The sequence below is a fragment of the Rhinoraja longicauda genome, chromosome 12, assembly GCF_053455715.1.
Source record: "Rhinoraja longicauda isolate Sanriku21f chromosome 12, sRhiLon1.1, whole genome shotgun sequence".
Classification (NCBI taxonomy): Eukaryota; Metazoa; Chordata; class Chondrichthyes; order Rajiformes; family Arhynchobatidae; genus Rhinoraja; species Rhinoraja longicauda.
Genome location: NC_135964.1, coordinates 23884359 through 23912264, shown reverse-complemented (window position 1 = coordinate 23912264; position 27906 = coordinate 23884359). Strand labels below are relative to the sequence as shown.

The following is a 27906-nucleotide window of genomic DNA, read 5'->3' as shown; positions in this document are numbered from 1 at the left end:
GCACAAGTCTCGGAGCGCGCGCCGGCAACTTGCGCGCGCAGCGGGCTGGCCGACACAAGGTTCGGAAGTGGAGGCCGACAGTGCAAGTTTTGGGGCAGATTCCCCCAAACACTTAACCGGTTACCGTCTGAAGTGTTGGAAACGAACATTCGCTTCATCTCGAACATTGTGATGCAGTCGGAACTGAATATTCGGTTTAATGATAAAGGTTACAAAAATTGGATTAAGGCAGGCTTGTGTCTGCTGAAAATCAGGGACTGCCTTCTGGGCTTCGTCAGCACCGAAATCGTTAAGTTCCACGGGTTTCTTAGTCACAACAACTCGATTCTGCAGAGAAAAAGATGCACAAATTCTTGCAGATCTCAAGGAACAAAGGTGAGGAAATGAGGATGATATATACTTGTTTGCATATCTTTTATTCATTGTTCTTTATCTCTCGTAATCGTCTATATCTCTCGTTTCCCCGATCTCTAACCAGTCTGAAGGGCCTCGAAACGTCACCCATTCCTTCTCTCCAGATATGCTGCCTGTCCCGCTGAGTTACTCCAGCTTTTTGTGTCTAATGCATAACAGTATTACATTTTCAGAATTGTTTTAACACACATCTTGATATATTACTACTGTAGTGGCAGTTTATATACCTTCTCAAAGTGCAACTTCGATAGCCATTACTTCTCGGGGATGGAATGGAGGTATAGCTGACACACACACCGCACTCTGAGATAACAAAAACGAATCTTCCAAATGCTGTTTCTTGATTAATTGTTCTTTATTAAAGTAGCACAAATCAAAAGAGTAATTCATAACCTTTCGTTCTTATCAACTGTTTCTTCTTCAAACAAAACAGTAAAAATTGTGTAGTCGTTACCGTGTGGTCCGTGAGTGTGGCTGGCGCGAGTGTGGTAAAAAAACTATTCTCTCTATCCTCCGAGACTAAACTGACCCACAATCTCTGTCGCCACGTTAGCCTCCTCTGATGTGGACACTCCTCATTCCGTATCAAATCACACCCACAAGCATGCAAAAAAGGCAGAAACTAGAAATATTAAACATAGCCATAATACAATGACAGTAACTAAATTAAGCGTAAATGGCTCCTACAACTACAAAGAGCCAAACACAAAGTGCACGAAGCACAAACCCATTCCTTCTCTATAAAAAAAAAGACACAAAGTGCTGGAGTAACTCAGCCGATCAGGCAGCATCTTTGGATAAAATGGATAGGGGACGGGATCATGTCGGGACCCTTCTTCAGACTGATTGTCGGGGCTCGGGCGAGAGAAGGAGAAGAGAAATAGGAATGAGTTCACGTTGGGCACAGGGGAGGGTTGGGAGAGGGGGAGTGTTTTGTAGTTACCTGCAATTGGAGAATTTAATGTTTGTATTTACCAATTTCAGAGTGAAGCATAAAATTTAACAGTGCGCTTTTCTTTTAGTTTCATGTGGCCTGCTTTGTATGCAGCGAATGGAAAAAGGAAATTCTGAATCACCATACAAATCAAAATAGCACGATATATTGGGGGAACTGCTCTCCTTCGCTGTGGCCCACAAAACCATGGGAAGTGGCAAAGGTGTGTTTTCTATGGAGAAACTTTGTGAACAGTTAATGTTAAGTATTTGTAGGTGGAAATGGAGGGGGATATAAGAAAATAACTGCAGATGCTGGTACAAATCGATTTATTCACAAAATGCCGGAGTAACTCAGCAGGTCAGGCAGCATCTCGGGAGAGAAGGAATGGGTGACGTTTCCGGTCGAGACCCTTCTTCAGACTGATGTCAGGGGGACGGGACAAAGGAAGGATATAGGTGGAGACAGGAAGATAGAGGGAGAACTGGGAAGGGGGAGGGGAAGAGAGGGACAGAGGAACTATCTAAAGTTGGAGAAGTCAATGTTCATACCGCTGGGCTGCAAGCTTCCCAAGCTAAATATGAGGTGCTGTTCCTCCAATTTCCGGTGGGCCTCACTATGGCACTGGAGGAGGCCCATGACAGAAAGGTCAGATTGGGAGTGGCAGGGGGAGTTGAAGTGCTCAGCCACCGGGAGATCAGGTTGGTTAAGGCAGACTGAGCGAAGGTGTTGAGCGAAACGATCGCCGAGCATGCGTTTGGTTTCGCCAATGTAAATAAGTTGACATCTAGAGCAGCGGATGCAATAGATGAGGTTGGAGGAGGTGCAGGTGAACCTTTGTCTCACCTGGAAAGTTTGTTTGGGTCCTTGGATGGAGTTGAGGGGGGAGGTAAAGGGATAGGTGTTGCATCTCGTGCGGTTGCAGGGGAAAGTGCCCGGGGTTGGGGTGGTTTGGGTAGGAAGGGATGAGTGGACCAGGGAGTTATGGAGGGAACGGTCTCTGCGGAACGCTTGGGTAGTTTGCAACCCAATGATATGAATATCGAATTCTCCAATTTTAGGTAACTAAGATCCCTTCCTTTCTTCCCCCACCTCCCCTCTCCTGTGTCCCAACTGGACTCGCACCCATTTCTCCCCTCTCCTTCCACCTACATTCCTTCATCTAGTTTTATAATTCACAACTCTTCAACCCTTTTGTCTCACACTTTGTCTTTTCCTCTCTAGCCTTCGTCCAACCATCTGCCTATCAACACCTGCTCCCCTCACCTGTATCAACCTAAAACCTGCCAGGATTTATCCCGTCCCTCCACTTTTCCAGCTTTCCTCCCTCTCTCCCCCACCCCTCCCCCTTACAATCATTCTGAGGAAGGGTCCGATACCTTACCTATCCATTAGTATAAGAAAATAACTGCAGATGCTGGTACAAATCGATTTATTCACAAAATGCTGGAGTAACTCAGCAGGTCAGGCAGCATCTCGGGAGAGAAGGAATGGGTGACGTTTCGGGTCGAGACCCTTCTTCAGACTGATGTCGGGGGTGGGACAAAGGAAGGATATAGGTGGAGGCAGGAAGATAGAGGGAAATCTGGGAAGGAGGAGGGGAAGGGAGGGACAGAGGAACTATCGAAAGTTGGAGAAGTCGATGTTCATACCACTGGGCTGCAAACTGCCCAGACGAAATATGAGGTGCTGTTCCTCCAATTTCCGGTGGGCCTCACTATGGCACTGGAGGAGGCCCATGACAGAAAGGTCAGACTGGGAATGGGAGGGGGAGTTAAAGTGCTCGGCCTCCGGGAGATCAGTTTGGTTAATGCGGACCGAGCGCAGGTGTTCAGTGAAGCGATCGCCGAGCCTGCGCTTGGTTTCGCCGATGTAAATAAGTTGACATCTAGAGCAGCGGATGCAATAGATGAGGTTGGAGATGGTGCAGGTGAACCTTTGTCTCACCTGGAAAGACTGTTTGGGTCCTTGGATGGAGTTGAGGGGGGAGGTAAAGGGACAGGTGTTGCATCTCGTGCGGTTGCAGGGGAAAGTGCCCGGGGTTGGGGTGGTTTGGGTAGGAAGGGACGAGTGGACCAGGGAGTTACGGAGGGAACGGTCTCTGCGGAACGCAGAGAGGGGAGGGGATGGGAAGATATGGCCGGTGGTGGGGTCCTGTTGTAGGTGACGGAAATGTTGGTGGATGATATGTTGGATCCGCTGGCTGGTGGGGTGGAAGGTGAGAACGAGGGGGATTCTGTCCTTGTTGCGAGTGGGGGGAGGGGGAGCAAGAGCGGAGCTGCGGGATGTAGGAGACCCTAGTGAGAGCCTCATCTATAATGGAGGAGGGGAAGCCCCCTTTTCTGAAGAACGAGGACATCTCGGAAGCCCTAGTGTGAAACACCTCATCCCGGGCGCAGATGCGGCGTAGACGGAGAAATTGAGAGTAGGGGATAGATGCGGCGTAGACGGGAGGTGGAAATCAAGGTGGTGCACAGGAGAAGGGGGAAAGTAGGGGGGTTATGGGGGAAATAGGGAAAGAGGGGCAGTTTGTAGTTACTTGAAATGGAAGAATTCAATGTTCATATCATTGGCTTGTAAGCTACCCAAGCGGAATAAGAGGTGCAGTTCCTCCAGCTTGCGTGTGGCCTCACTCTGGCAATGGAGGAGGGCCAGGACAGAAAGATCAGTACGGGAGTGGGAAGAGGAGTTAAATTAGTTAGCAACTGGGGGATCCAGTAGACTTTGGCAAGTGTTCAGGAATATCGGATGTAGTAGATTAGGTTAGACGAGGAGAATGTGAACCTGGAAGGCCTGCTGAGGTCCCTGGATGGAGGTGAGGGAGGAGGAATAGAGACAGGCTAACCATTTTAAGTCCTCTTCCCATTGACCTTTCTGTCTTGGGAATCCTCCATTGCCAGAGTGAAGCCACACGTGAACTGGAAAAACAGCACCTTCTGCTTGGGTAGTTTGCAACCCAATGATATGAATATCGAATTCTCCAATTTTAGGTAACTAAGATCCCTTCCTTTCTTCCCCCACCTCCCCTCTCCTGTGTCCCAACTGGACTCGCACCCATTTCTCCCCTCTCCTTCCACCTACATTCCTTCATCTAGTTTTATAATTCACAACTCTTCAACCCTTTTGTCTCACACTTTGTCTTTTCCTCTCTAGCCTTCGTCCAACCATCTGCCTATCAACACCTGCTCCCCTCACCTGTATCAACCTAAAACCTGCCAGGATTTATCCCGTCCCTCCACTTTTCCAGCTTTCCTCCCTCTCTCCCCCACCCCTCCCCCTTACAATCATTCTGAGGAAGGGTCCGATACCTTACCTATCCATTAGTATAAGAAAATAACTGCAGATGCTGGTACAAATCGATTTATTCACAAAATGCTGGAGTAACTCAGCAGGTCAGGCAGCATCTCGGGAGAGAAGGAATGGGTGACGTTTCGGGTCGAGACCCTTCTTCAGACTGATGTCGGGGGTGGGACAAAAGAAGGATATAGGTGGAGACAGGAAGATAGAAGGAGATCTGGAAAGGAGGAGGGGAAGGGAGGGACAGAGGAGCTATCTGAAGTTGGAGAAGTCGACATTCATACCACCGGGCTGCAAACTGCCCAGGCGAAATATGAGGTGCTGCTCCTCCAATTTCCGGCGGGCCTCACTATGGCACTGGAGGAGGCCCATGACAGAGAGGTCAGACTGGGAATGGGAGGGGGAGTTAAAGTGCTGGGCCACCGGGAGATCAGTTGCGTTAATGCAGACCGAGCGCAGGTGTTCAGCGAAGCGATCGCCGAGCCTGCGCTTGGTTTCGCCGATATAAATAAGTTGACATCTAGAGCAGCGGATGCAATAGATGAGGTTGGAGGAGGTGCAGGTGAACCTCTGTCTCACCTGGAAAGACTGTTTGGGTCCTTTGATGGAGTTGAGGGGGGAGGTAAAGGGACAGGTGTTGCATCTCGTGCGGTTGCAAGGGAAAGTGCCCGGGGTTAGGGTGGTTTGGGTAGGAAGGGACGAGTGGACCAGGGAGTTACGGAGGGAACGGTCTCTGCGGAACGCAGAGAGGGGAGGGGATGGGAAGATATGGCCAGTGGTGGGGTCCCGTTGTAGGTGACGGAAATGTTGGTGGATGATATGTTGGATCCGCTGGCTGGTGGGGTGGAAGGTGAGAACGAGGGGGATCCTGTCCTTGTAGCGAGTGGGGGGAGGGGGAGCAAGAGCGGAGCTGCGGGATGTAGAAGAGACCCTAGTGAGAGCCTCATCTATAATGGAGGAGGGGAAGCCCCGTTTTCTGAAGAACGAGGACATCTCGGAAGCCCTAGTCTGAAACACCTCATCCCGGGCGCAGATGCGGCGTAGACGGAGGAATTGGGAGTAGGGGATAGACTTTTTGCAAGGGACCGGGTGGGAAGAAGTGTAGTCCAGATAGCTGTGCGAGTCGGTGGGCTTGTAGTAAATGTCCGTCACTAGTCTGTCTCCTGTGATGGAGATGGTGAGGTCCAGAAACGGGAGGGAGATGTCAGAGATAGTCCAGGTATATTTAAGGGCAGGATGGAAATTGGAGGTGAAGTGTATGAAGTCAGTGAGTTCTGCATGGGTGCAAGAGGTAGCACCAATGCAGTCGTCGATGTAGCGGAGGTAGAGTTCGGGGATGGGGCCAGTGTACGTCTGGAACAGGGATTGTTCGACGTACCCGACAAAGAGGCAGGCGTAGCTAGGGCCCATGCGAGTGCCCATAGCTACGCCTCTGGTTTGGAGGAAGTGGGAGAAGTCAAAGGAGTTTACCTATCCATGTTCACCATAGATGCTGTCTGACTGCTGAGTTACTCCAGCACTTTGTGTCTTTTTTAATGAAGGAATGGCAAGTCAGCCTGACTTGCAACTTGAAGAAGAAAATGTTGGTGTTTTTGTTCCCATGTGTCTGAATCCTTCAACTTGCCTGGAGATAGAGGTCACAAATTTTAGAGGTCCTGATGAAATAGCGAGGGTGTATATGGAAGATTTCATATGACCAGCCCATGTTTGTAGTGATAATGAAATTTCCTTTTGTTATATCTCCAAAAGGACAAGCTGAAAAACATCACCAAGGTTACCATGCCAACAAACTTCAAAGTAGAGATCAGAATTTTAAAATACTATATTTAATATTTTTATATGGTATTTTGAGCAAATAATTATTTGGGCACAAATGTGTGGGATGCACCACCAATCCCACTCCCCCCCTCCCCGCCAATACTCCTAGATTGATCCAGAGATCCTGGTCTTCCTTGGGGTCTCCTCAGTCAGTGGTAATACCAAAAGAAACTTGGCAGATGTTGATTGCTGGTTGATGGGCCACTGGCCAGTGTAACATCCGGAGATTGTTGCCAACGATGTGGATTTACAGGCAAGTTAGCAGTCACAAAATGGGCATCTTTGTCAAAAAAAGACAAAGTGCTGGAGTAACTCAGCTGGTCAGGCAGCATGGCTGGAGAACATGGATAGGTGATGTTTTGGGTTAGGAACCTACTCCATCAATCTGACCAGGTTTCTGTAGAAAGAAAATAATCCATTTGATATCTCAGGAGTAACTATCCTAGGATCCCACTCAATGTGATGTCCCACTAGCCATTTACTCTACTTTAAAATAATTTTGCCAATGACCAAAATCCCAATGTAAAAATTACAGATATTATATTGAAGTTTGCAGACTGTAACCTGGGGCTTGAACCTCCACATTGTTATGGAGGTAAAAGATGGCAGAGGAAATTTATGGTTACTATTACTCTCTTACGAGGTGGTCTACCTCAGCAGGTTCCTTAAATGACTGTACAATTTATGCACACTCAACATAGAAACATAGAAAATAGGTGCAGGAGGAGGCCATTTGGCCCTTCGAGCCAGTACTGCCATTCATTGTGATCATGGCTGATCATCCACAATCAGTAACTTGTGCCTGCCTTCTCCCCATATCCCTTGATTCCACTAGCCCCCAGAGCTCTATCTAACTCTTTTAAATTCATCCAGTGAATTGGCCTCCACTGCCTTCTGTGGCAGAGAATTCCACAAATTCACAACTCGCTGGGTAAAAAAGTTTTTTCTCACCTGTTTTAAATGGCCTCCCCTTTATTCTTCGACCGTGGTCCCTGGTTCTGGACTCCCCCAACATTGGGAATATTTTTCCTGCATCTAGCTTGTCCAGTCCTTTCATAATTTTATACGTTTCTATAGGATCCCCTCTCACCAATCTAAACTCCAGTGAATACAAGCCCAGTCTTTCCAATTTTTCCTCATATGACAGTCCCGCCATCCCGGGGATTAACCTCGTGAACCTTCGCTGCACTGCCTCAATAGCAAGGATGTCCTTCCTCATATTAGACCAAACTGCACACAATACTCCAGATGTGGTCTCACCAGGGCCCTATACAACTGCAGAACGACCTCTTTACTCCTATATTCAAATCCTCTCGTTATGAAGGCCAACATGCCATTAGCTTTCTTCACTGCCTGCTGTAGCTGCACGCTTACTTTCAGTGACTGGTGTGCAAGGACACCCAGGACTCGTTGCACTTCCCCTTTACTTAATCTGACACCATTAAGATAATAATCTGTCTCCTTGTTTTTGCCACCAAAGTGGATAACCTCACATTTATCTACATTATACTTCATCTGCCATGCATCTGCCCACTCACTCAACGTGTCCAAGTCACCCTGCAACCTCTTAACATCCTCTTTGCCGTTCACACTGCCTCCCAGCTTTGTGTCATCTGCAAACTTGCTAGTGTTACTTCTAATTCCATCATCCAAATCATTAATATATATTGTAAATAGTTGCGACCCCAGCACCGAGCCTTGCGGCACTCCACTCGCCACTGCCTGCCATTCTGAAAAGGACCCGTTTATTCCTACTCTTTGCTTCCTATCTGCCAACCAATTCTCCATCCATGTCAATACCCTACCCCCAATACCATGTGCTGTAATTTTGCCCACCTATCTCCTGTGTGGGACATTATCAAAGGCTTTCTGAAAGTCCTGATACACCACATCCACTGGCTCTCCTTTATCCATTTTACTTGTTATATCCTCAAAAAATTCCAGAAGATTAGTCAAGCAGGATTTCCCCCTTCATAAATCCATGCTGACTTGGACCAATCCTTTTACTGCTATCCAAATGCGCCGTTATTATCTCTTTAATAATTGACTCCAGCATCTTCCCCACCACTGATTAACGGGCTAACTGGTTTATTATTCCCCATTTTCTCTCTCGCTCCTTTCTTGAAAAGTGGGATAACATTAGCTATCCTCCAATCCACTGGAACTGATCCTGAATCTATAGAACATTGGAAAATGATCACCAATGTGTCCACGATTTCTAGAGTCACCTCCTTGAGTACCCTGGGATGCAGACCATCAGACCCTGGGGATTTTTCAGTCCCATCAGTCTACCCAATACTATTTTTTGCCTAATGCAAATTTCTTTCAGTTCCTCGGTCTCCCTAGAGCCTCCGTCCTCTAGTACATCTGGGAGATTGTTTGTGTCTTCCTTAGTGAAGACAGAACCAAAGTACCTGTTCAACTCTTCAGTCATTTCCTTGTTACCTATAATAATGTCACCTGTTTCTGCCTTTAAGGGACCCACATTTGGCTTTACTAATCTTTTTTTCTTAACATACCTAAACATACATTAGCTTTTACTATCCTTCTTTATATTCTTGGCCAGCTTACCCTCGTACTTCATCTTTTCACCCTGTATTGCTCTTTTTGTTACCTTCTGTTGTCCTTTGAAAGTTTCCCAATCCTCTAGCTTCCTGCTACTCTTTGCTATGTTATACATATTTTCTTTTAGTTTTATTCCATCCCTAACTTCCCTTGTCAGCCACGGTTGCCTCTTGCTCCCCTTAGAATCTTTCTTCCTCTTTGGAATGAAATGATCCTGCATCTTCTGGATTATGCCCAGAAATGTCTGCCATTGCTGTTCCACCGTCATTCCTGCTAGGATCCTTTTCCAGTCGACCTTGGCCAGCTCCTCTCTCATGCCTTCATAGTCCCCTTTGATCAACTGCAACACTGACACTTCTGATTTAACCTTCTCCCTCTCTAACTGCAGATTAAAACTAATCATATTATGGTCACTACCTCCTAGCAGTTCCATTACCTTGAGTTCCCTTATTAGATCTGGTTCATTGGACAACACTAAATCCAGAATCGCCTTCTCTCCAGTCGGCTCCAGTACAGGCTGCTCTAAGAATCCATCTCGAAGGCACTCTACAAACTCCCTTTCTTGGGGTCCCAAACCAACCTGATTTTCCTAGTCTACCTGCATATTCAAATCTCCCATAACCACAGTGGCATTACCTTTGTTACATGCCAATTTTAACTGCTGCAACTTACACCCCATATCCAGGCTACTGTTTGGGGGCTTGTAGATAACCCCCATTTGTATCTTCTTACCTTTATAATTCCTCAATTCTATCCACAGTGACTCTACATCGTCGGTCCCTATGTCACCCCTCGCAAAGGACTGAATTTCATCCCTCACCAACAGAGCTACCCCACCTCCTCTGCCCACCTGCCTGTCCTTTCTATAGGACGTATAATCCTGAATATTCAGTTCCCAGTCCAGATCCTCCTGCAGCCACGTCTCTGTAATCCCCACAATGTCATACCTACCAATCTCTAACTGAGCCTCAAGCTCATTCACTTTACTTCTTATACTTTGCGCATTCATATATACTTTTAATCCATTACTCACCTCACCTTTCACATCGATTCCTATTTCACGGCCATACTCTCCTACCCCTTTGTGAGTTTTCTGTCCTGATAATTCTGGGGTCTTTCTTACCTTTTCCTATACGTTCTTTCCCTTTAACTCCATCCTTGTCTATCCCATTTGTTTCCCTCCCCACTATTTAGTTTAAACCCACCCGTGTAGCAGTGGCAAACCTGCCTGCCAGAATGCTGGTCCCCTGCCCGTTGAGGTGCAACCCGCCCTTTTGTACAATTCACCCTTACCCCAAATCAGATCCCAGTGGGCTAAGAATCTAAATCCCTGCCCCCTGCACCAGCTCCTCAGCCACACATTCAGATCCCCTATCTCCCTGTTCCTGCCCTCACCAACACGAAGAACTGGACGCAAACCGGAGATAACCACCCTGGAGGTCCTACTTTTCAGCCTTCCGAGCTCTCCAAAGTCACGCGGCAGAATCTCTTTCCTCTTCTTCCCGACGTCGTTTGTGCCGACATGCATTACCACTTCCGACTGCTCACCTTCACCCTTGAGGATGCTCTGCACTCGGTTCCATGACGTCCTGGATCCTGGCACCAAGGAGGCAACACACCATCCTTGAATCCCGCTTGTTGCCGCAGAAACTCCTGTCTGTACCTCTCACGATGGTGTCCCCTACTACCACGGCACTATCTAACGTTGGTCTCTTCGGCTTTGCCTCAGCACCACGTTTTGCCTCTCAGACCTGTCTGCCGCTCAGACTGGCACTGCTTCTGTCCCGACAGCTTCCAAGAGGGTGAACCTGTTTTGAAGAGGTACCACCCCCGGGATCCAAGCTTCCTTCCTTTCCTCACTGTCACCCACCTTCTCCCTTCTGGTATCTTCGGTGTAACAATCTTGCTGTAGGTCTTGTCCAGGAAACTCTCGTTTTCTCGGATGATCCTGAGGTCATCCAGTTGCCTCTCCATTGTCCCATGGTTCTTCAGGAGCTGAACCTGGGCACACTTTCCACAGTTGTAGCAGCCAGAGGCACCAGCGGTGTCCCTGACCTCCCACATCCTGCAAACATCACACTGAATCAACTTACCTGTCATTTCTTTACAGCATCCCACCTTCTCCAACTTTTGGCGTAGTCTCCTCTCTCAGCCTCCTCGCCAAAGTATTTGTTTGTTATATGTATCAACAGCAGAACAATAAAATTCTTACTTGCAGCAGCTTAACAGGCCCGTAGATGCAATGTACACAGAAAAATATAATTATAAAATATTTCATTAAATTACGATAATATTAGTACAAAAAAGAACAAAGTCTGTCGTGCAACCAAAAACACAGTCCATGGATGTTTATAGTTGCTGAGGTTAATGTTGTAACTGTGATCAAATTAATTCAAAATGTGTGATCCTTTGGGCTTCAGTATAGGACATAACAGTTGAATTATTACTAGATTTGTTTCCCTAAATTGAGAAACAATAATTTGTTGTGTTTACATTTTAGATGTGATTCAATTCCACAGGTCTACATGCCTCGTGGGCAAGCCAACAGACAGCCAGAAAAAGTTGATGTTGCAGCTCTTTTGAATCTTTTTATTTTTTGTGATCATTTTCACTTTGAAAGGCAAAAAGTAATTGAGGTAATTAAAGTTACACTTTGAAATATTACCTGAAAGATGATTTTGTATTATTATTCCTACCCCTGTAAATCTTATGACTTTTCTATTCCACTTTGTACTGTTTTGAAGCTCAGTAAATCTTCTCCACTACAGAGCCCAGTTCTTCCTGTTGTGAGCTAACACCCCTCCCTCGACACATTCTACCCTGTTATCGTTTTTCGGCAGCTGTGGCTTGGGCCATCTTGACCTCATATCGTGGAAATCATTTCCTATACTAGTCTATCATTATCTATCTCTCCTACTTACTTGACTGAGGATTTTTTAACCAGACCTAATTAACCTGTCAGAAGAAGAGTCCTGACCTGAAACATCAGTCTGCCCATTTCCCTCCACAGAGCAAACTAATGAGATAATAAGGATGGTTGTCTTAGTGGGTGATTAGTCCAGCAGAAACAAGGAATTCCAGATGCTGGATTACACAAAAGGGCACAAAGTTTTGCGGTAACTTAGCAGGTCAGGCAGTTTCTTTGGAGAATGTGGGTAGGTGACATTTCAGGTCGGGACCCTTCTTCAGACTGATTGCGGGGAAAAGCTGAGACAGGACAAAGTGTGCACGTTTTGTCCTATCCCCCCTTCCAGTTTTCTTCCATCCTCCCCCCACAATCAGGTTGAAGAAGACACCCAACCCAAAATGTCATCTATCCAAGTTCTCCTGAATGCTGCTTGACCCACTGACTTATTCCAGCATTTTGTGTTCAAACACATATTTGACTTGTATGGGTTGAGAAAAACAGTGCTGGACTATATTCATCTGTGGAGGAAATGAATAAGTGACGTTTTGGGTTGAGAGATAAGAACCCTTTAGAAGGGTAGAAGAAGGTTAAGGGAAAAGGGAGGTGGACAAAATGATAAGTGAATACAGGTGGGTTGGGGGGGGGGGGCAGGGGTGACTGTTTCTGTGGTGCAGGAGGAAAGTAATGACCATATTTGAATGACTAAAATAAATTTAGCAATTTTTTTTACTATTAGTAAAAACAAGGCTTGTTCATACAGATTTAGATATGAAGTCCTGGATTTAAATAACAAGTCATGCCAATCACTTTCTTCTTTTTCTTTGTCAGTTTCTTGGCTAGGAAGACACGTTGTATATTCCATCAGATACTGAAGTACTGATCATATTCATACCAATAGTATTTTAATTTTTATGTTCAGGTGATTAAATGTCGCAATGAGCTGATGCACTCTGTGGAAATGAGCGTTTCTCTAGAATGGATGAAAAACTATAGACAGAAGATATTTGCACTTCTACAGGAATTTCAGCAAATTCCCAAAGTAGAAGCAACAAACAAAATGATACAAGAGGTAACATATAAATTTCTTTCAGTGATACAGCTTTAAATATTTTACTTGTCATTAACGTAAAGGTGCTGTCAGAATAGCATAGGCATACAACTGTATGAAGTATGATGGTAAGCAAGCCCAGAATATAAAGGAGGATAATAAAACCTTCTTTAGGTATGTGACGAGGAACAAATTAGTGAAGACAAATGTGGGTCCCTTGAAGAGAAAAACAGGTGAATTTATTATGGGGGACAAGGGAATGGCAAACGAGTTGAACGGGTACTTTGGTTCTGTCTTCACTAAGGAAGACACAATCTCCCAGATGTACTAGGGGACAGGGGACTTAGGGTGACGGAGGAACTGAAGGAAATTCAAATTAGTAAGGAAATTATGTTGGGTAGACTGATGGGACTGAAGGCTGATAAATCCCCAGGGCCTGATGGTCTGCATCCCAGGGTACTCGAGAAGGCTCTAGAAATTGTAGATGCAATGGTGATCATTTTCCAATGTTCTTTAGATTCTGGATCAGTTCCTGTGGATTGGAGGGTAATTAATGTTATCCCACTTTTCAAGAAAGGAGGGAGAGAGAAAGCAGGGAATTAGAGACCAGTTAGCCTGACATCATTGGTGGGGAAGATGCTGGAGTCAATTATCAAAGATGTAATCGCGGGGCATTTGGATAGCAGTAACAGGATCGGTCCAAGTCAGCATGGATTTACGAAGGGGAAATCATGTTTGACAAATCTTCTGGAATTTTTTGAGGATGAAACAAGTAAAATGGACAAGGGAAAGCCAGTGGATGCAGTGTACCTGGACTTTCAGAAAGCCTTTGATTAGGTCCCACACAGGAGATTAGTGGGCAAAATTAGAGCACATGGTATTGGGGTGGATAGAAAATTAGTTGGCAGACAGGAAACACAGAGTAGGAATTAACGGGTCCCTTTCAGAATGGCAGGCAGTGACTAGTGAGGTGCCGCAAGGCTCGGTGCTGGGACCGCAGCTATTTACAATATACATTAATGATTTAGATGAAGGAATTAAAAGTAACATTAGCAAATTTGCTGATGATACAAAGCTGGGTGGCAGCAGTGTGAACTGTGAAGAGGATGCTATGAGGATGCAGTGTGACTTGGACAGGTTGGGTGAGTGGGCAGATGTATGGCAGATGCAGTATAATGTGGATTCATGTGAGGCTATCCGCCTCGCCGCTGGCCCAGGCTCGCCTCGCCGCTGGGCTCGCCTCACCTTGCCACTGGCAAGAACGGAAGGCAATTATTATCTGAATGGTGTCAGGTTAGGAAAAGGGGAAGTACAATGGGACTTGGGTGTCCTAGTACATCAGTCACTGAAAGTAAGCATACACAGACCTCCCAACCCTTCCGAATTTGGCGGAAGGTTTCCGCTTTTTTTATTTCATTTCCGCCATTCCGATTTCACCTCACATTTTTTCGTTAAACACATGCCTCGCCGATCGCCCTGCCTCTCGCCGCTGGCCTCACCTCGCCGCTGGCCCCACCTCGCCGCTGGCCCCGACTCGCCTCGCCGCTGGCCCGGGCTCGCCTCACCGCTGCCCTCCCCTAGCCGCTGGCCCCGACTTGCCGTTCAAGGTTATTGAACAGAAATAGTTTTTACAACACAAAGAAAAAATTGTTTTGTTTTGTTTTTTCCATTTTGCTTTTTCCTTACACATCCCAATTCTCTTGGTATTGAATAAAAGAACAATGGTCATTAAATGTATGACTAAGTTATGCAGTTTCATTTAAAACTGCACTTACCTAATTTCATTGAAGACAGACTTGCTCCAGTGGTCTTCAACAGCAAATCACAACAGTCCATGTCCCCCCCACCCCCCTGCTCCCCTACTCCCACTCTACCCCCACCCCTCCCCACCTCCACTCCCCCTCCCTTCCTCCGACCTCCCCCCCATTCACCCACCTCATCTCCTCTCAACATCAACGGGTCTCATGTTACGCAGCAAGGCCAGCGGCTGGACGGGGGCAGGGGGAGCAGCGAGGCATGTGTTTTGCGGAATGGGGAAATGAAATAAGAAAGCGGAAACTTTCCGCCAAATTCGGAAGGGTTGGGAGGTTTGTGTAGGCCATTTGGAACTGAGATGAGGAAAACCTTTTTCACCCAGAGAGTTGTGAATTTGTGGAATTTCTGCCTCAGAAGGCAGTGGAGGCCAATTCACTGGATGCATTAAAAAGAGTTAGATAGAGCTCTTGGGACTAGCAGAATCACGGGTTATGGGGAAAAGGCAGGAACAGGGTACTGATTGTGGATGATCAGCCATGATCACATTGAATGGCTGTGCTGACTCAAAGGGCCTACTCCTGCACCTATTGTATATGTAGTGCATTTTGCAGATAGTACTTTCTGCAACCATGGTGGAGGGAGTGTTTAACAGAAGGAGGGTATCAATCAAGTAGGGAATTGTGTGTGGTGTTTCTTCCATTTCAGGAGCTGATAATAAGTGGAGGAGGGGCTGTATTCATTCTGCTATGGTTCCGTCTTGTATCTTTGTGGAAAGACTCTGGGGCAACCAGAGGTGAGCTATGATGCAGATTACTCAGTCGCAATTATGCTTTTGCAGCCCTAATCAAGTTGCTGGTCCAGCTAAGTCACTGGTCATGTGTGACGTCAGCATGATGGTTAGAGATTGGATAATCATAGTGATATTCTTTGTCAAGGGTAGGTGGTTGGATTCTTGCTTGTATTAACATGTTACTGTATAATTTATGGCATATTCTCTTGTTGGACTAACAGATCATATCAGCTGACTGGAACGTTTGTATGACAGAAACTGATACAATGGATGCTAGTGCGGAGTTTGCAGTGGAGATCAATGTTGAAGAGATCTCTCGTTTTGAATTTGATGTGATTAAAGAATGGATAGAGGAGCTGGGCCTTGCACTGGAGGAACAAGAGCCTTCACCGCAGGTAGAGTAGTTTTAATGAAACAAATCCAGCTAGTTGTTGCAATAAATTTTGTTTATATTTGTCCACAAAAAGCCATTATGTTCTCAATGGTGTATTTAAATTTCTATTTTATTTGCTTTATTTTAATTTGGAAAATTAGTTTCTAACATAAAAATTAAATTTGTGACTGAATTTCAGTGCATCTGATTTTTAAATTACTTTGTTCTTTTACAGCACTTAAACAGTTTGAATACACTCACAGAATTTTTTCAACAAAACAAAGAGCTTGAAAGTGTGTTTCGCAAAGAACTACAGCAGTTGTTTATTCTGAGGTCGAGTAATGGCAAGGATCTATGAAAAATTAAGATATCGGAACTGAAGCCTGGAGGGAAAAGAGGTAACAATGATAAAGACACAACTTATTTCCATAACACTTTTGCAGTTCAGCATAATCAGGGGAAGGAGGGAGTGTCTTGCCTACATTCTCAAGTATTAACAGAATGTGTCATCTATCTGTGTAAAGTTCCACTAGCAATTTCTATCTAACATTTGTAACCACAACTGTATTTTGGAAGCTTACATAAACATAATATATGTTCACACAGGAAATTCTTTATTAACATCACAAAATAAGCATTCATAAATAGCAGGATCAATCACGTTTACGCAATAACTTTTAATCATTACAATACCAGTGCTATAACAATTACGATTAGATTACAGAAAAAGAATTGACCACCATTCAAGACTATCGCAGTTTACATTTCTTACCACATTCACTAGCTACGACAATGAAGTAGTCTTGCAGTGCATTTCAGGCCATAATTGGCAGATCTATTCATAAGTGAAAGTAACAAATCATAAAGTAGAACACAAGAGCAATGTACAGAGCAAGAAAGGCATGGACCATATTTGCACACAAATTTGATTGCAAATTAAGATGATGGAAATTAAAGACTTTTAGTACTGTTTAATGGATAAGCAGATGTTAATCTCTCAGCTCACAAATGCAGGATAAACAGTATACATAGTAACATTAACTATAAATGGTAAAATTAGGCTAGCTCATTAAGTGAAGTTGAGAAGATACCGAACTAAATTGTGATCAAATCTACAAAGGATTGCAGAATCAGACAGAATCCATCGATTCTTAAATCAAGCGTTGCATACTGAAAATTCATGTTTCAAATACATTTGGGCAAAACTCTTTGCTTCAGAATTTTTTTGGACAAGGTGTAATCAACATTAAACATCTTCTAAAGTATTCCAAGTTCAGTAAGGACATCCATAACCTAATCTTCCTCAATTTTATTTCCTACCAGTCTGCCTCCTCCTTATCATTCCCAACTCCCACCCCTGTATTTTACTTAAATCACTATAACAATGATAAAACAAAAACCATGACCAGGTAACGTCATCGATTCAAGCTGCAGATAATAGACCCCATGATAACCAAATGATATTTTAACAAGGTACTATTTTACATCTTACAATGTTTTTCCAAAATTCTATCATTCTTCACAGTGGAGTAAGAAAGAACTCTCCAAGAAAGAACAAACCAAGTGTTTTTTCAAACTATTTCCAGAATGTTTGAAATTTCCATTATTACTGATTGGGTTTTTTGAACAATATCAAACAAGCAGCCTATTCCATTTTAATTCGCTGGCTAGTCATTCTGTAAATAATGCTGTCATAACCAGGATCCATGTTCCATAGGTTGTAGGCAACGACGATCACAGATAACGCAAGGCCTATCATCAACCAAAGGATAATATTGAACACAACGGCATAGTTGTAGTTATATTGGTAGGCCAAACCATAGGGACTGCCTGGGTTGCTCTACAAAGAAAATAACAGGAGGTTAATAACATGCCAATGTCTCCATTAACCGAAGTCGAGCAAAATCTAACATGTATTTAAGCAAACTATATCATACCATATCACAATATACCATTTCAATATTTTAATTGAGTTTAAGTATTTGCATGGCATTTGTAAAAATACCTATCAATACCAGCACTTTCATATCAAATGCAAATTTTAGAATCAAGATAGTTGGACTATGGGAATAATCTATATACCATACATACTATGGATGGAGACTGTAGGATAGATCTAGTTTTTCTTAGAAGAGGAGCTTCAAAAGTCTTCACCGTCAGCAACTCAATCAAAGCATTTTCATTATAAATGGAAAACACGTCGTCTGCAAACTGAGAAAAATACAAATTTATAATTGTGCTTAATCAAAATGAAAATACAAGTTTCTAAAAATAGTAATCACACAAATTGTATCCAAGCACAAAGAGTCTCAGCCTTGAATAAAGAATATTGGCCACTTTTGAAATTTAAAGATAGAAATGAAAACATCCACTTAAATCGTTCCAATCGCCATTAAAAGCTATTGAAAGATCTGTATGAAATAATTGAAGTTTATTAAGTGTTAGTTTTATTTTTAGACCACATTTAATGTAGCAACATGTCCCAAAGAGCTAAGAGGCATTGTTAGGAAACAATGTTTTCCAAATTAATGACACGGTATCGGGAGGAATCTCCATGAGGTGGATGGAAAATCATCCACAGGGAAATCCCACAGAATTAATCAGAGGCAAGGTGAAAGGAAGTGGGTGATATCTGCAAAATATTTAGTTACCAAAAAAAACCCAAGAACTGTTGAGATAAATTGATTTGTTGAGATAATGTTCATGGCTTAGCACCTTATGCTAGATGAGAAGATGTGTTATTTTCTATCCCACTGTGAATAGATATAAAATACCTCTGGCTGCTGAATGCATGCATTAACTGCAATCCCTTAATTTGCAATTAGAACTTTCATAATGACGCTCTATGCTGGTTTACCGAAATTTGCCAAAATTCTATTGGAAATGTAGTGTTTGAAAATGTTCGACAGGTTGGCCATACATTAATTTAGAAAATTGAGGATCAAAGTTGATGCTATAGGCATTTTGACCAATGCTGAGAATAGCCCAGGAGCCTATTGACTGTGTGCAAGCTGCTCCCCATCAGATCCAATTACAACTTTTTCCAATCGTTCTACTTTTGCACACCTCAATTCTGAGACCATAAGTACCAACAATGCTCTCTTGAATCTACTTTCGGGTCAGGCAATCTTCCATCCACCAGGAACACCTGACCAGTCTCCCAGATCAAATGAACCCAACCAATGAGGCCTAGATTGAAGCATGACCAATGATACTTGTGGCCGACCAGTCTTCTGAAGCACCCGACTCCACGGCCCGACAGAAAAAGTCCCACAACTGGTGCAGCCAACCTCACGACCAAGAAGAGTTTTTAACCCCCCTGCTGCGTCCTACTGCCGACTGCATTAACAGCACAACCCATGGCAACAAGAGAAGCAGCCAACAACCTACCAACCTTTCAAAGGCCTGACCTGGACAAGCACGCTGGCGGGTGTGGCCAACCCCATGGCCTGACTGAACAAAGGGCACAACCGTGTGAAGCTCCCAACACCTCAACCCTCTGCAGCGCCCGACACCACAAACCAACTCCTGGACCCCCACCAGCCACATCCGCCCACCTCCTGGAACAGCCGAGTCCCAAGCCTGACCAGAAGCAGACTCTTACCCAGGGAAGCCCTACTCTGCAGCTGAGACTGAAACAATTTTAACTCCTCCCTTCCATAGCATACTCCTGGCAAATGTCCAAGCTACTGAACAAAACTGGATGAACGTAAAACCAGACTCACATATCGCAGAGAACTGAGACACCCAAGTGTGCTGTTTTACAGACATGGCTCACACCTGCTCCACCCGAATGTGCCAAATCACCCAAGGGCTTCTCAATTCACTGGGTAGATCATACAGAATCTTTAGGCAAGGTAAGAGGCAGAGGGGGTGTACTTCCCAATCAACACCCTGTGCTGCTCTGACATGGTGATCCTGGGGAGTTCCAGCTCTCTGGACTTGGAATATCCAACAGTGAAATGTCCTTCCTACTCTCTACCGCAAGAATTCACGTCAGCTATCCTGACTGCAGTTTATATCCCATCATATGTGAAGCTTGCACTTGATGCAACCAATAGCATTGAAACGAAGTACTCTGAGGCATTGTTTGTCACAGCAGGGACTTCAAGCAGGCCAACCTCCAGAGTGCTCTGACCCACCAGAGGCCCAAACATTCTTGATAACTGCTTCACAAAGACACCGTCTGTTCCTTCCCCCAACCTGCGTTTTGGAAAAGCTGACCATCAGGCTGTGTTCCTACTCCCTGCAAAACAAGCAGAAACGGAAGCAAGAGAATCTGGTACAGAAAGTCATAAGTTCAGAAGTTCTGAGGAAATAAATTAGTTTCTCAGTAACTTTTTTGGACTGGTCCATATTTAAGGACTCAGCAGGCAACCTGAATGAGTATATAATTGGCCAAAGAATGAAGAGATAGAGTATTGGAAGGAGATAGAGCGCTTAGCGGCATGTCTCCTAAGACGCTTACCAATTTCCACAGACGCACCAGAGAGCATTCTATCTGGATGCATCGTAGCTTGAAATGGCAATTGCTCTGCTCAAGATTGCAGGAATTTATAGAAAGTTGTGAATGCAGCCCTTTCCATCATGTAAACCAGCCACTTCTCTCTCCTACCCCCTCTCCACCATCCAACTCCATTTGTTCTTCACGCTGCCTAGGGAAAGCAGCCAACATTACCAAGGACAACTCACACCCTGGTTGTTTTCTTCTCCCCTCTCCTGTTAGACAGAAGACACAAATGCTTGAAAACACATATCATCAGACTCAAGATCAGCTTTTTCCCTGCAGTTTTCAGCCTCTTGAATAGACCAGTCGCAGGTTAAGGATGAATTCCAAAATTATCTCATTGTGGACGTTGACCATTTAAAAAAATCTGTACTTTATATGTATCTGTAACTATATTCTACACCCTTCCTTTTTGCACTATTTTATATTCTTGTGTGTGGTATGATTTGTCTGCATAGCATGAAAAAAAAAATCACCGTATCGCAATACATATGAAAATAAACCAATATAATATTTAACAATACTACAGAATGGAAGGAATAAATAAAAATCAAACATTTTAATCTTAGATGGCATTTCAATCATCCTCAAAACAGTGAAAAGGAACACAGTATAAATTGCACCTCATGTGCATCTTGTATGATGAATAAATAGCCGGCAATTTAAGTTCATGTTTAGAGATACAGCGCGGTAACAGGCCCTTCGGCCCACCAAGTCCGCACCAACCAGCGATCCCCGCACATTAACACAATCCCAGGGACAATTTACAATTATATCAAGCCAATTAACCTACAAACCCCCTAGTACTGTACATTAAAAAAGTTGTAATAACAAAATCAGATTTACAATAGATCAAGTAATTTCTAATTTAAATAGTTGTTTAAAACACCACTTGAAATGAATTCATTATTTTGTAATCTCTTACTTTTAAAACACACAACTGACTTTATTGCTCATGTCTCAGTAATTGGTCTCGCTATTTAAAAATGAACCCCCCCCCAAATTAAAACAACATCTGAATTACAACAGCAAGTTTGGAAAGATGTCAAAGAAATAAAATTTAAGTTGGGCTGCATTTAACATGTTAAATTCATTTTTTGGCAAAGATAAATTTAAATGTTCTTAAACAGAAAAGTAGATCATTTTGTAGTTCTATATTAAATCCCAACAGGATTAAACATTTAGTGCATTTTCCCCAGGTTAAAAGATATGACTTACAAACTCAAAATTGAAGTGTGCTTAACTATCAGATGGCACCCATATTAAGCTAATTGTTCACATGAATAAATTATACCTAGTATTTCATTTCAAAAGGCCAACATTGCCACACCTTAAGGGGTAGACAGTTTGCCACATCAGTCGATTACTAAGGTCTATGAGAGGGTTCCTTTCAAAATAAGAATGAATTGCAATTTCAGTACCTTGCATTCAATTACAGGACAAATAGTTGACAGTCAACATCGCAGACCTACCATATTCAAAGAGTTAGAAATCAATTCTAAATTTGCCTCTTCCTGGCTCCCATACTAACTAATGTAATCAAATTCAGAAAGTGGTCCGGTCAGGAAATTTCAGTGGAAACAAGTTAACTGCTGAACATTAAACATTTCCTGCCCCCACGCTATTTTGTTTTTGCCTTCATTGGCTCTTACCACAGAAAATGTGTAACTTTTGATCAAATTATCTTAAATTTTGATTTTCAATGCATTTTACCACATTTAACCAATCTGCAGCAAGAATAGGGCATTATGAAGTCGAGTCTTTGGACTTTGATAGATGATACTAACATAAATTAGCATTAAAAAGCAAAAACAGGTTTGGTCTTGTACAATTTCTAAAAAGTTACTCTGGTGTTGCATTTGACTGCTATTCTCTGGAAAAGGTTGAAGTAACATTCAAAGCAACTCTGCCAAAACATTTACAATCCATGCTGATAGCTACTGTAGGTGCAACTTGAATGTATCAAGTTAAAAAAAACTACGTAAAACATTCTTAACCCTTGCTACAGATTGAAAAAAGTCATTTTGGAGCAAAAGTACAGTGTAGCAGTGCCAATATTTGTACTCCGATAGATCACTGATATCAGCAATGTTCTTTTACCTTCTGGATGACTGAAGCTAGGATTTGTGCCGCATCACGAAACTGCTGGGAGTCATGCCCATAATGTTTTATGATCTCTTCCAGACCTGCCAGCTCCAGTGAGTAAAGGTCAGGTGAACGGTCTTTTGCCAAATGATTGTGCATGGATAGCTGCAAGAACATTTTTTTATGCATGGTTATTTTTAAGGATTGATCATTATTGCAATGGTGTCATTGCAGCCACAGAATTTGTGAGTATTACTTGCACAAAAATCCAAAGCTTATTCTTAAAGTCCACAGGTACTAAACCGGAAGGAGAACAATGTTTTCCAAAAGTTTCCCAAATTGATTTAATTCTATGAAGCAGCATTTACTTCACAACAATCTGATAACATTAGCAAATTGCCAAATTAAGACGTGATTTATAGTAACAAAGACTTGCACTTATTGAATTTACCTTGATCTCCAGATCCCCAAAACACTTTGCAGCCACTGTACTTGTAAAAAGTGGTCACTGCTTAATATTGGAAGTGCAGAAAGTTTGCACTGAGCAACCCTGCTCATTTCAACAGAACTGAAATCTTGCTTTATGAAATTTTCAACAGCTACCAATTGCTATGCTTTAGAATAATGGATATCAAGTTCTAGCTGTTTTGTGTTAATATGCAGCTGGTTTGGCAGATATTTTATGGCATAACAATGCAAACCATATATTTTTGACCAAATAATTCAAAACAAAGTATATGGATTAGTCTTATCTTAAAATAAACATTAATTTATTTTTACACCCAATACAGAAATAAAGATCAATGTACTTTAAAAGGGATAAATAACAGAGATAATAGTTAAGAAGATGCATTAAGAATACAAATGAAAAAATGTTGGCACAGAGGTCACCATCTCCAAAGGGGATTGAAAGAGATGCCAGAATTGGAGATTGAAGGGGGTAGGAGTACAATTTTGGTAGTATTCAAAATATCTCCAATTAACCATATTAATACACATCTTTATGAACATTTCTTTCTACTGAATGTCCAAACAGAAGAAACTTGGAAGACAGTTTAAAGAAACTGCAGTCATGTCAGGAGGATGAATAAACAACAGAACAAAATGAATTCAAATTCAATATATGGATCAGCAGCATAACATTTGTAGTCAGCTGTTTCCCAAGCAAGCCATGAGATTCCACCCTTAATTCTTTTTTATCATTTTTAATATTTTCAGGGCACCCACAAAATTTACTTCCCATGCTCACAAAATTCACCTCCCATGGCCCGAACAAATTCACTTGGACCATCTAAACATAGCACAAAAAGTAAGGAAATTTGTGTTTGGTAGATTATTTCTTTGTTGTAACAATGCTTCTTGGCAATAAATCTTATACCGTTGGAAAGCCTGTTTATTTCCCTTTTAAATGGTGCCACATTTGTAAGGAACATGCATTTGTGGGATGAGCAGCAGAGCTGAGTATATGGGTTGCGCCCATGAAAAATTTGCCAAATCTTCTCTGCCAATGCCAAACAGCTTATTCTGCTGTTGCTATTGACTCTTGTTTTGAGCTTCTGGTACCCCCAGGTGCTGACAATCAGGTGCCTGATTGGCAGCATCTGTGAGCATGGGCCCTGCTACAGTGGTCAGTAGGTGTCTGCTCCAAGAATCGGCATGCCACGTTTGACTGATCTGGATAGGGCCCGTGCGATAGGGCAACTTCAAGCTGGTGTTCCGCAAAACCAAGTTGCGGCATTATTTGGAGTGAGCCCTAGTACCATCTCCAAAGTGAAGGCCAAGTTCCATATACCGGGGGATGTCAGAGACAGGCCGCGAAGTGGGCGTACCAAGAAGACGACACCCGAAGAAGACCGTTTCCTCACCCTGTCAGCACTTAGGAACCGTAGGCTGTCTTCTACAGATTTGCAGTCAAGGTTTGCAGGACGATATGGCCGACGGCTCTCTGCCCAGACAATTCGGAACAGACTGCACGCAGCCGATCTCCGGTCTCATAGGGCTGCCAGGAGGCCTGCCATGACTGCCCTTCACCGTCAGGCCCGTTTGCGCTGGTGTCGGCAACACGTGCACTGGAACCTGAACATGTGGAAGAACGTTATGTTCAGCGATGAGTCCAGATTCTGCCTACGGCAGTTGGATCATAGGGTCAAAGTGATGAGAAGACGCGGAGAACGCTATGCTGATTGCTGCACCGATAGAGTAACATCTTTTGGTGGAGGCAGTGTGATGGTGTGGGGTGGCATCTCCCTCACTGGAAAAACGAGGCTTGTCATCATTGGAGGCAATCTCAATGCAGAGAGATATCGAGATGAGATTCTGCAACCAGTGGCAATCCCATATCTCCACAGTCTGGGACCGAACTCTATCCTCCAAGATGACAATGCTCGCCCCCACAGAGCAGGGTTTCTCAGAGACTACCTCCAGAATTTGGGAGTGGAGAGGATGGAATGGCCTGCCAGCAGTCCTGACCTCAACCCCATTGAACACTTGTGGGGTCAGCTTGGGTGTGCTGTTCATGCCAGAGTGACCAACACAACCACGTTGGCTGACTTGCGACAAATGCTGGTTGAAGAATGGGATGCCATCCCACAACAGTGTGTGACCAGCACGAGGAGGAGGTGCCAGGCTGTTGTGGCTGTGTATGGTTCTTCCACACGCTGCTGAGGCTCCTGTTTATTAAATGAATAAATTGTTAAATTGCCAATATGTCTTGTTTCTTCAGACTTCAATCATCCAATCATCCAATCCACCAATCAAAACACCGAACAAGAGTCAATGGCAGAATAAGCTGTTTGGCATTGGCAGAGAAGATTTGGCAGATTTTTCATGGGCGCAACCCACATACTCAGCTCTGCTGCTCATCCCACAAATGCATGTTCCTTACAAATGTGGCACCATTTAAAAGGGAAATAAACAGGCTTTCCAACGGTATAAGATTTATTGCCAAGAAGCATTGTTACAACAAAGAAATAATCTACCAAACACAAATTTCCTTACTTTTTGTGCTATGTTTATGACTCCTCTGACCCTTTTTTGATCCGTCTCCCCATTTCAAGAGACAGGCCATCCAGACTTCTACTATAAACCCACCAAATCCTTCAGTTACCTACACACATCCCTTGCAAGAATGCCACCTTTCTCATAATTTCTCCATCTCTGCTACACGCATTCTCAAGTTGAGGGTTCCAGTCACAGACATCCAAGATACCCTCTTCAGTATAAGTTGGCAAGAACAAGCAAAAGAGGCAAGGAAAGATTACTGCAGTGTTAATCAAACTCTAACAGGGAAGGTTATTGCTGGAGATCTGTTGGTCATAAATACAAGTTGCCAGGGCAAAATTTCAAATAAATGCTGAATTTTGCAGGAAATAAGGCAGACTTCACAAGCAGATGGCTTTGTGTTCAAGTCAAGGAGCTTCCTGTTCCTCAAAAATCAGACATGTCACTATGAAATTACCAGCTAACGATTTTTTGCCCGGTGCTGGCAATAATATGCCTCACTTGTCAAGCACCTACATATGGTTTTAGATTAAATATAAAATAATGCTAATTTGTTAACCTTAACATCTGCTAAGTTTTAAATAATCACACTGTCTAGAAAATACTTTTTGTTTTAATGTAATGTTGCTCTTAACTCACCAATGCAGAAATTTCATGAAGAACTTGGAGTTCTGAAAGGAACAGAAGGTCAACCTGAAAGGAAAACACCAAAAGCTTTTAAAATACTTATTTATTGGGGGTGGGGGAACAATGTATTCTACTGCATGGATAAATGCAAAAAAAACATCCAAGGTATTTCACTACTAGCTCTAAAACTAGGTATACAAAAGCTGACTTCTTACAGACTTAAGTTAACAATTTACAAATATATGGCAAGAGGTTCATTTGCCATAAAGCACAGAAACAGGCTCTTTGACCCACCATGCCCACAACAAAACATGTACCATTGGATAGAAACAAAAAGCTGGGGCAGTTTTCATCCATGTATGGAAAATGACACTTCAAAAAACCTTACCCAATATTTCCTCAGAAAAGGAAAGGGATCAGATTATTTTTAATAATTTTTATTTTGCTATAACAATTAAAGTGCTTTAATAGGCAAATGCCATCACAACTCAAAACTAAAGATTTCTATGCATGCACAGTTTAAGCAATAATCCTAAAGTTGCTCCCAATGATTATATACTCAATAGTTCAATGGTGCTTTTATTGTCACATGTAAATGCACAATGAAATGATTTTCTTACCTACAGTCCAGTAAAGTATCGTCATACCCAAGCACATCCCTGATTAGTAAAGTGTACAGAAATAGTCTACGGACCCTACATGCAAGAGGCACCATTTTCAAAGTCCAGTCTGCGCTCTAGTTCTCGGTGCCTGATTCAGGCAAGCCCCAGGTTGCTGCATCTCAATGAGACAATACTATTGGAACCGAAAACCTTATGTTGCACAAAATCTGAGCTGTTAACTCCAGCAATGTACACTTTTGCTCTCCTTCACCAAGAAAGGATGTGCATTCCATAGAGTGTGCAGCAATAACTAGATTGGTTCCAGGCTGACAGGTTTCATGAATGATCAACTAGAACGAGACTCCATTCTCTAGAGTTAAGAATCAGGTGCAATCTCATTGAAACTGATGAGCTAGGACCAGGAGTACAGTATCAGAATGTTCAGGAGTGGGTAGGAGAAACCTTTCATTCAGAGGGTCATGAACCCATGCCTCTCTCTGGAGAGGGTTGCAGAGAGTCATTGTGATTGTTTAAAACAAGAGTCAAAAGATAGCAAGTTCTGGAAAATGGAACTGAGTTACAAGATCTATATGAATGCTCGAGCAGGCGGAAAGGGCAGCACCAGAAGGGCAATGGACACGCTGTGTTTCATTAATGCTTTACTTCAATCAATAATTACTGCTTAGCGTATTATCAGGCCTTAAGAGTTGTGCATTTTAATTCACTAACACAAGGGATCTCATTTTTATTCAATACTCTCACGAGTTTAAAAAAACTTTCCTTTATGTAACCAAGAATAGTGCAAGGATCTTGTACTGTTGTGGTAATTTACATCACTGATCCTCTCAAATGGATCTCTGACATAAATAGTGTTTAAAGAGCAAATTTCCCACAATTGTTAGTTCTGTGTGGAATGCGTCTTGTAACTGAAGAAGCAGTGTTGCTTCATCATAAACTGCAAATTTTGTACCAATGTGTTGCTAATAAAATGCTGTTTGAGAACTATTTGAGTTACATGGAACTCTTTCCTGAAAAATATTGAGAAAACAAAATTGGAAAATATTCTAATGATGATTTGCAAATTGCTCTTCCTCAGAAAACGTTCCAGAATTCATTGGTGTATAACAGGAATTGTGAATTAAGCCTTATGCTAGAGGATGTAGGTTGGCATTCCATTTTTGGA

General features: G+C 43.1%; 2 protein-coding genes across 4 annotated transcripts in view; one reads left to right on the top strand and one right to left on the bottom strand.

Annotated features, from left to right (window-relative positions):
- The first annotated feature begins 46 nt into the window (after positions 1–46).
- LOC144598784 (uncharacterized protein CXorf38-like) lies at positions 47–23865 on the top strand. Of its 3 annotated transcripts, XM_078409207.1 has the most exons (7): positions 47–375; positions 1437–1571; positions 11548–11664; positions 12856–13005; positions 15751–15924; positions 16138–16300; positions 19026–23865. In XM_078409207.1, exons 1-6 carry the CDS (start codon positions 172–174, stop codon positions 16258–16260), a joined length of 903 nt encoding a protein of 300 aa, XP_078265333.1. In that variant the 5' UTR covers positions 47–171; the 3' UTR covers positions 16261–16300; positions 19026–23865. The 3 variants fall into 3 exon arrangements, with proteins under 3 accessions (XP_078265333.1, XP_078265332.1, XP_078265334.1); XM_078409206.1 differs by lacking the exon at positions 19026–23865 and having other exon boundaries at positions 16138–19014; XM_078409208.1 differs by lacking the exons at positions 11548–11664; positions 19026–23865 and having other exon boundaries at positions 16138–19014.
- The window catches only part of atp6ap2 (ATPase H+ transporting accessory protein 2), a 38912-nt gene continuing 27505 nt past the window's right edge, over positions 16500–27906 (bottom strand). Inside the window, exons 6-9 of the mRNA XM_078409205.1 lie at positions 26134–26187; positions 22510–22659; positions 17994–18113; positions 16500–17742 (exon numbers count right to left, since the gene is read on the bottom strand). Coding sequence (XP_078265331.1) covers positions 17548–17742; positions 17994–18113; positions 22510–22659; positions 26134–26187 — 519 coding nt within the window. The 3' untranslated portion in view covers positions 16500–17547. The remainder of the gene's footprint in view (positions 17743–17993; positions 18114–22509; positions 22660–26133; positions 26188–27906) is intronic.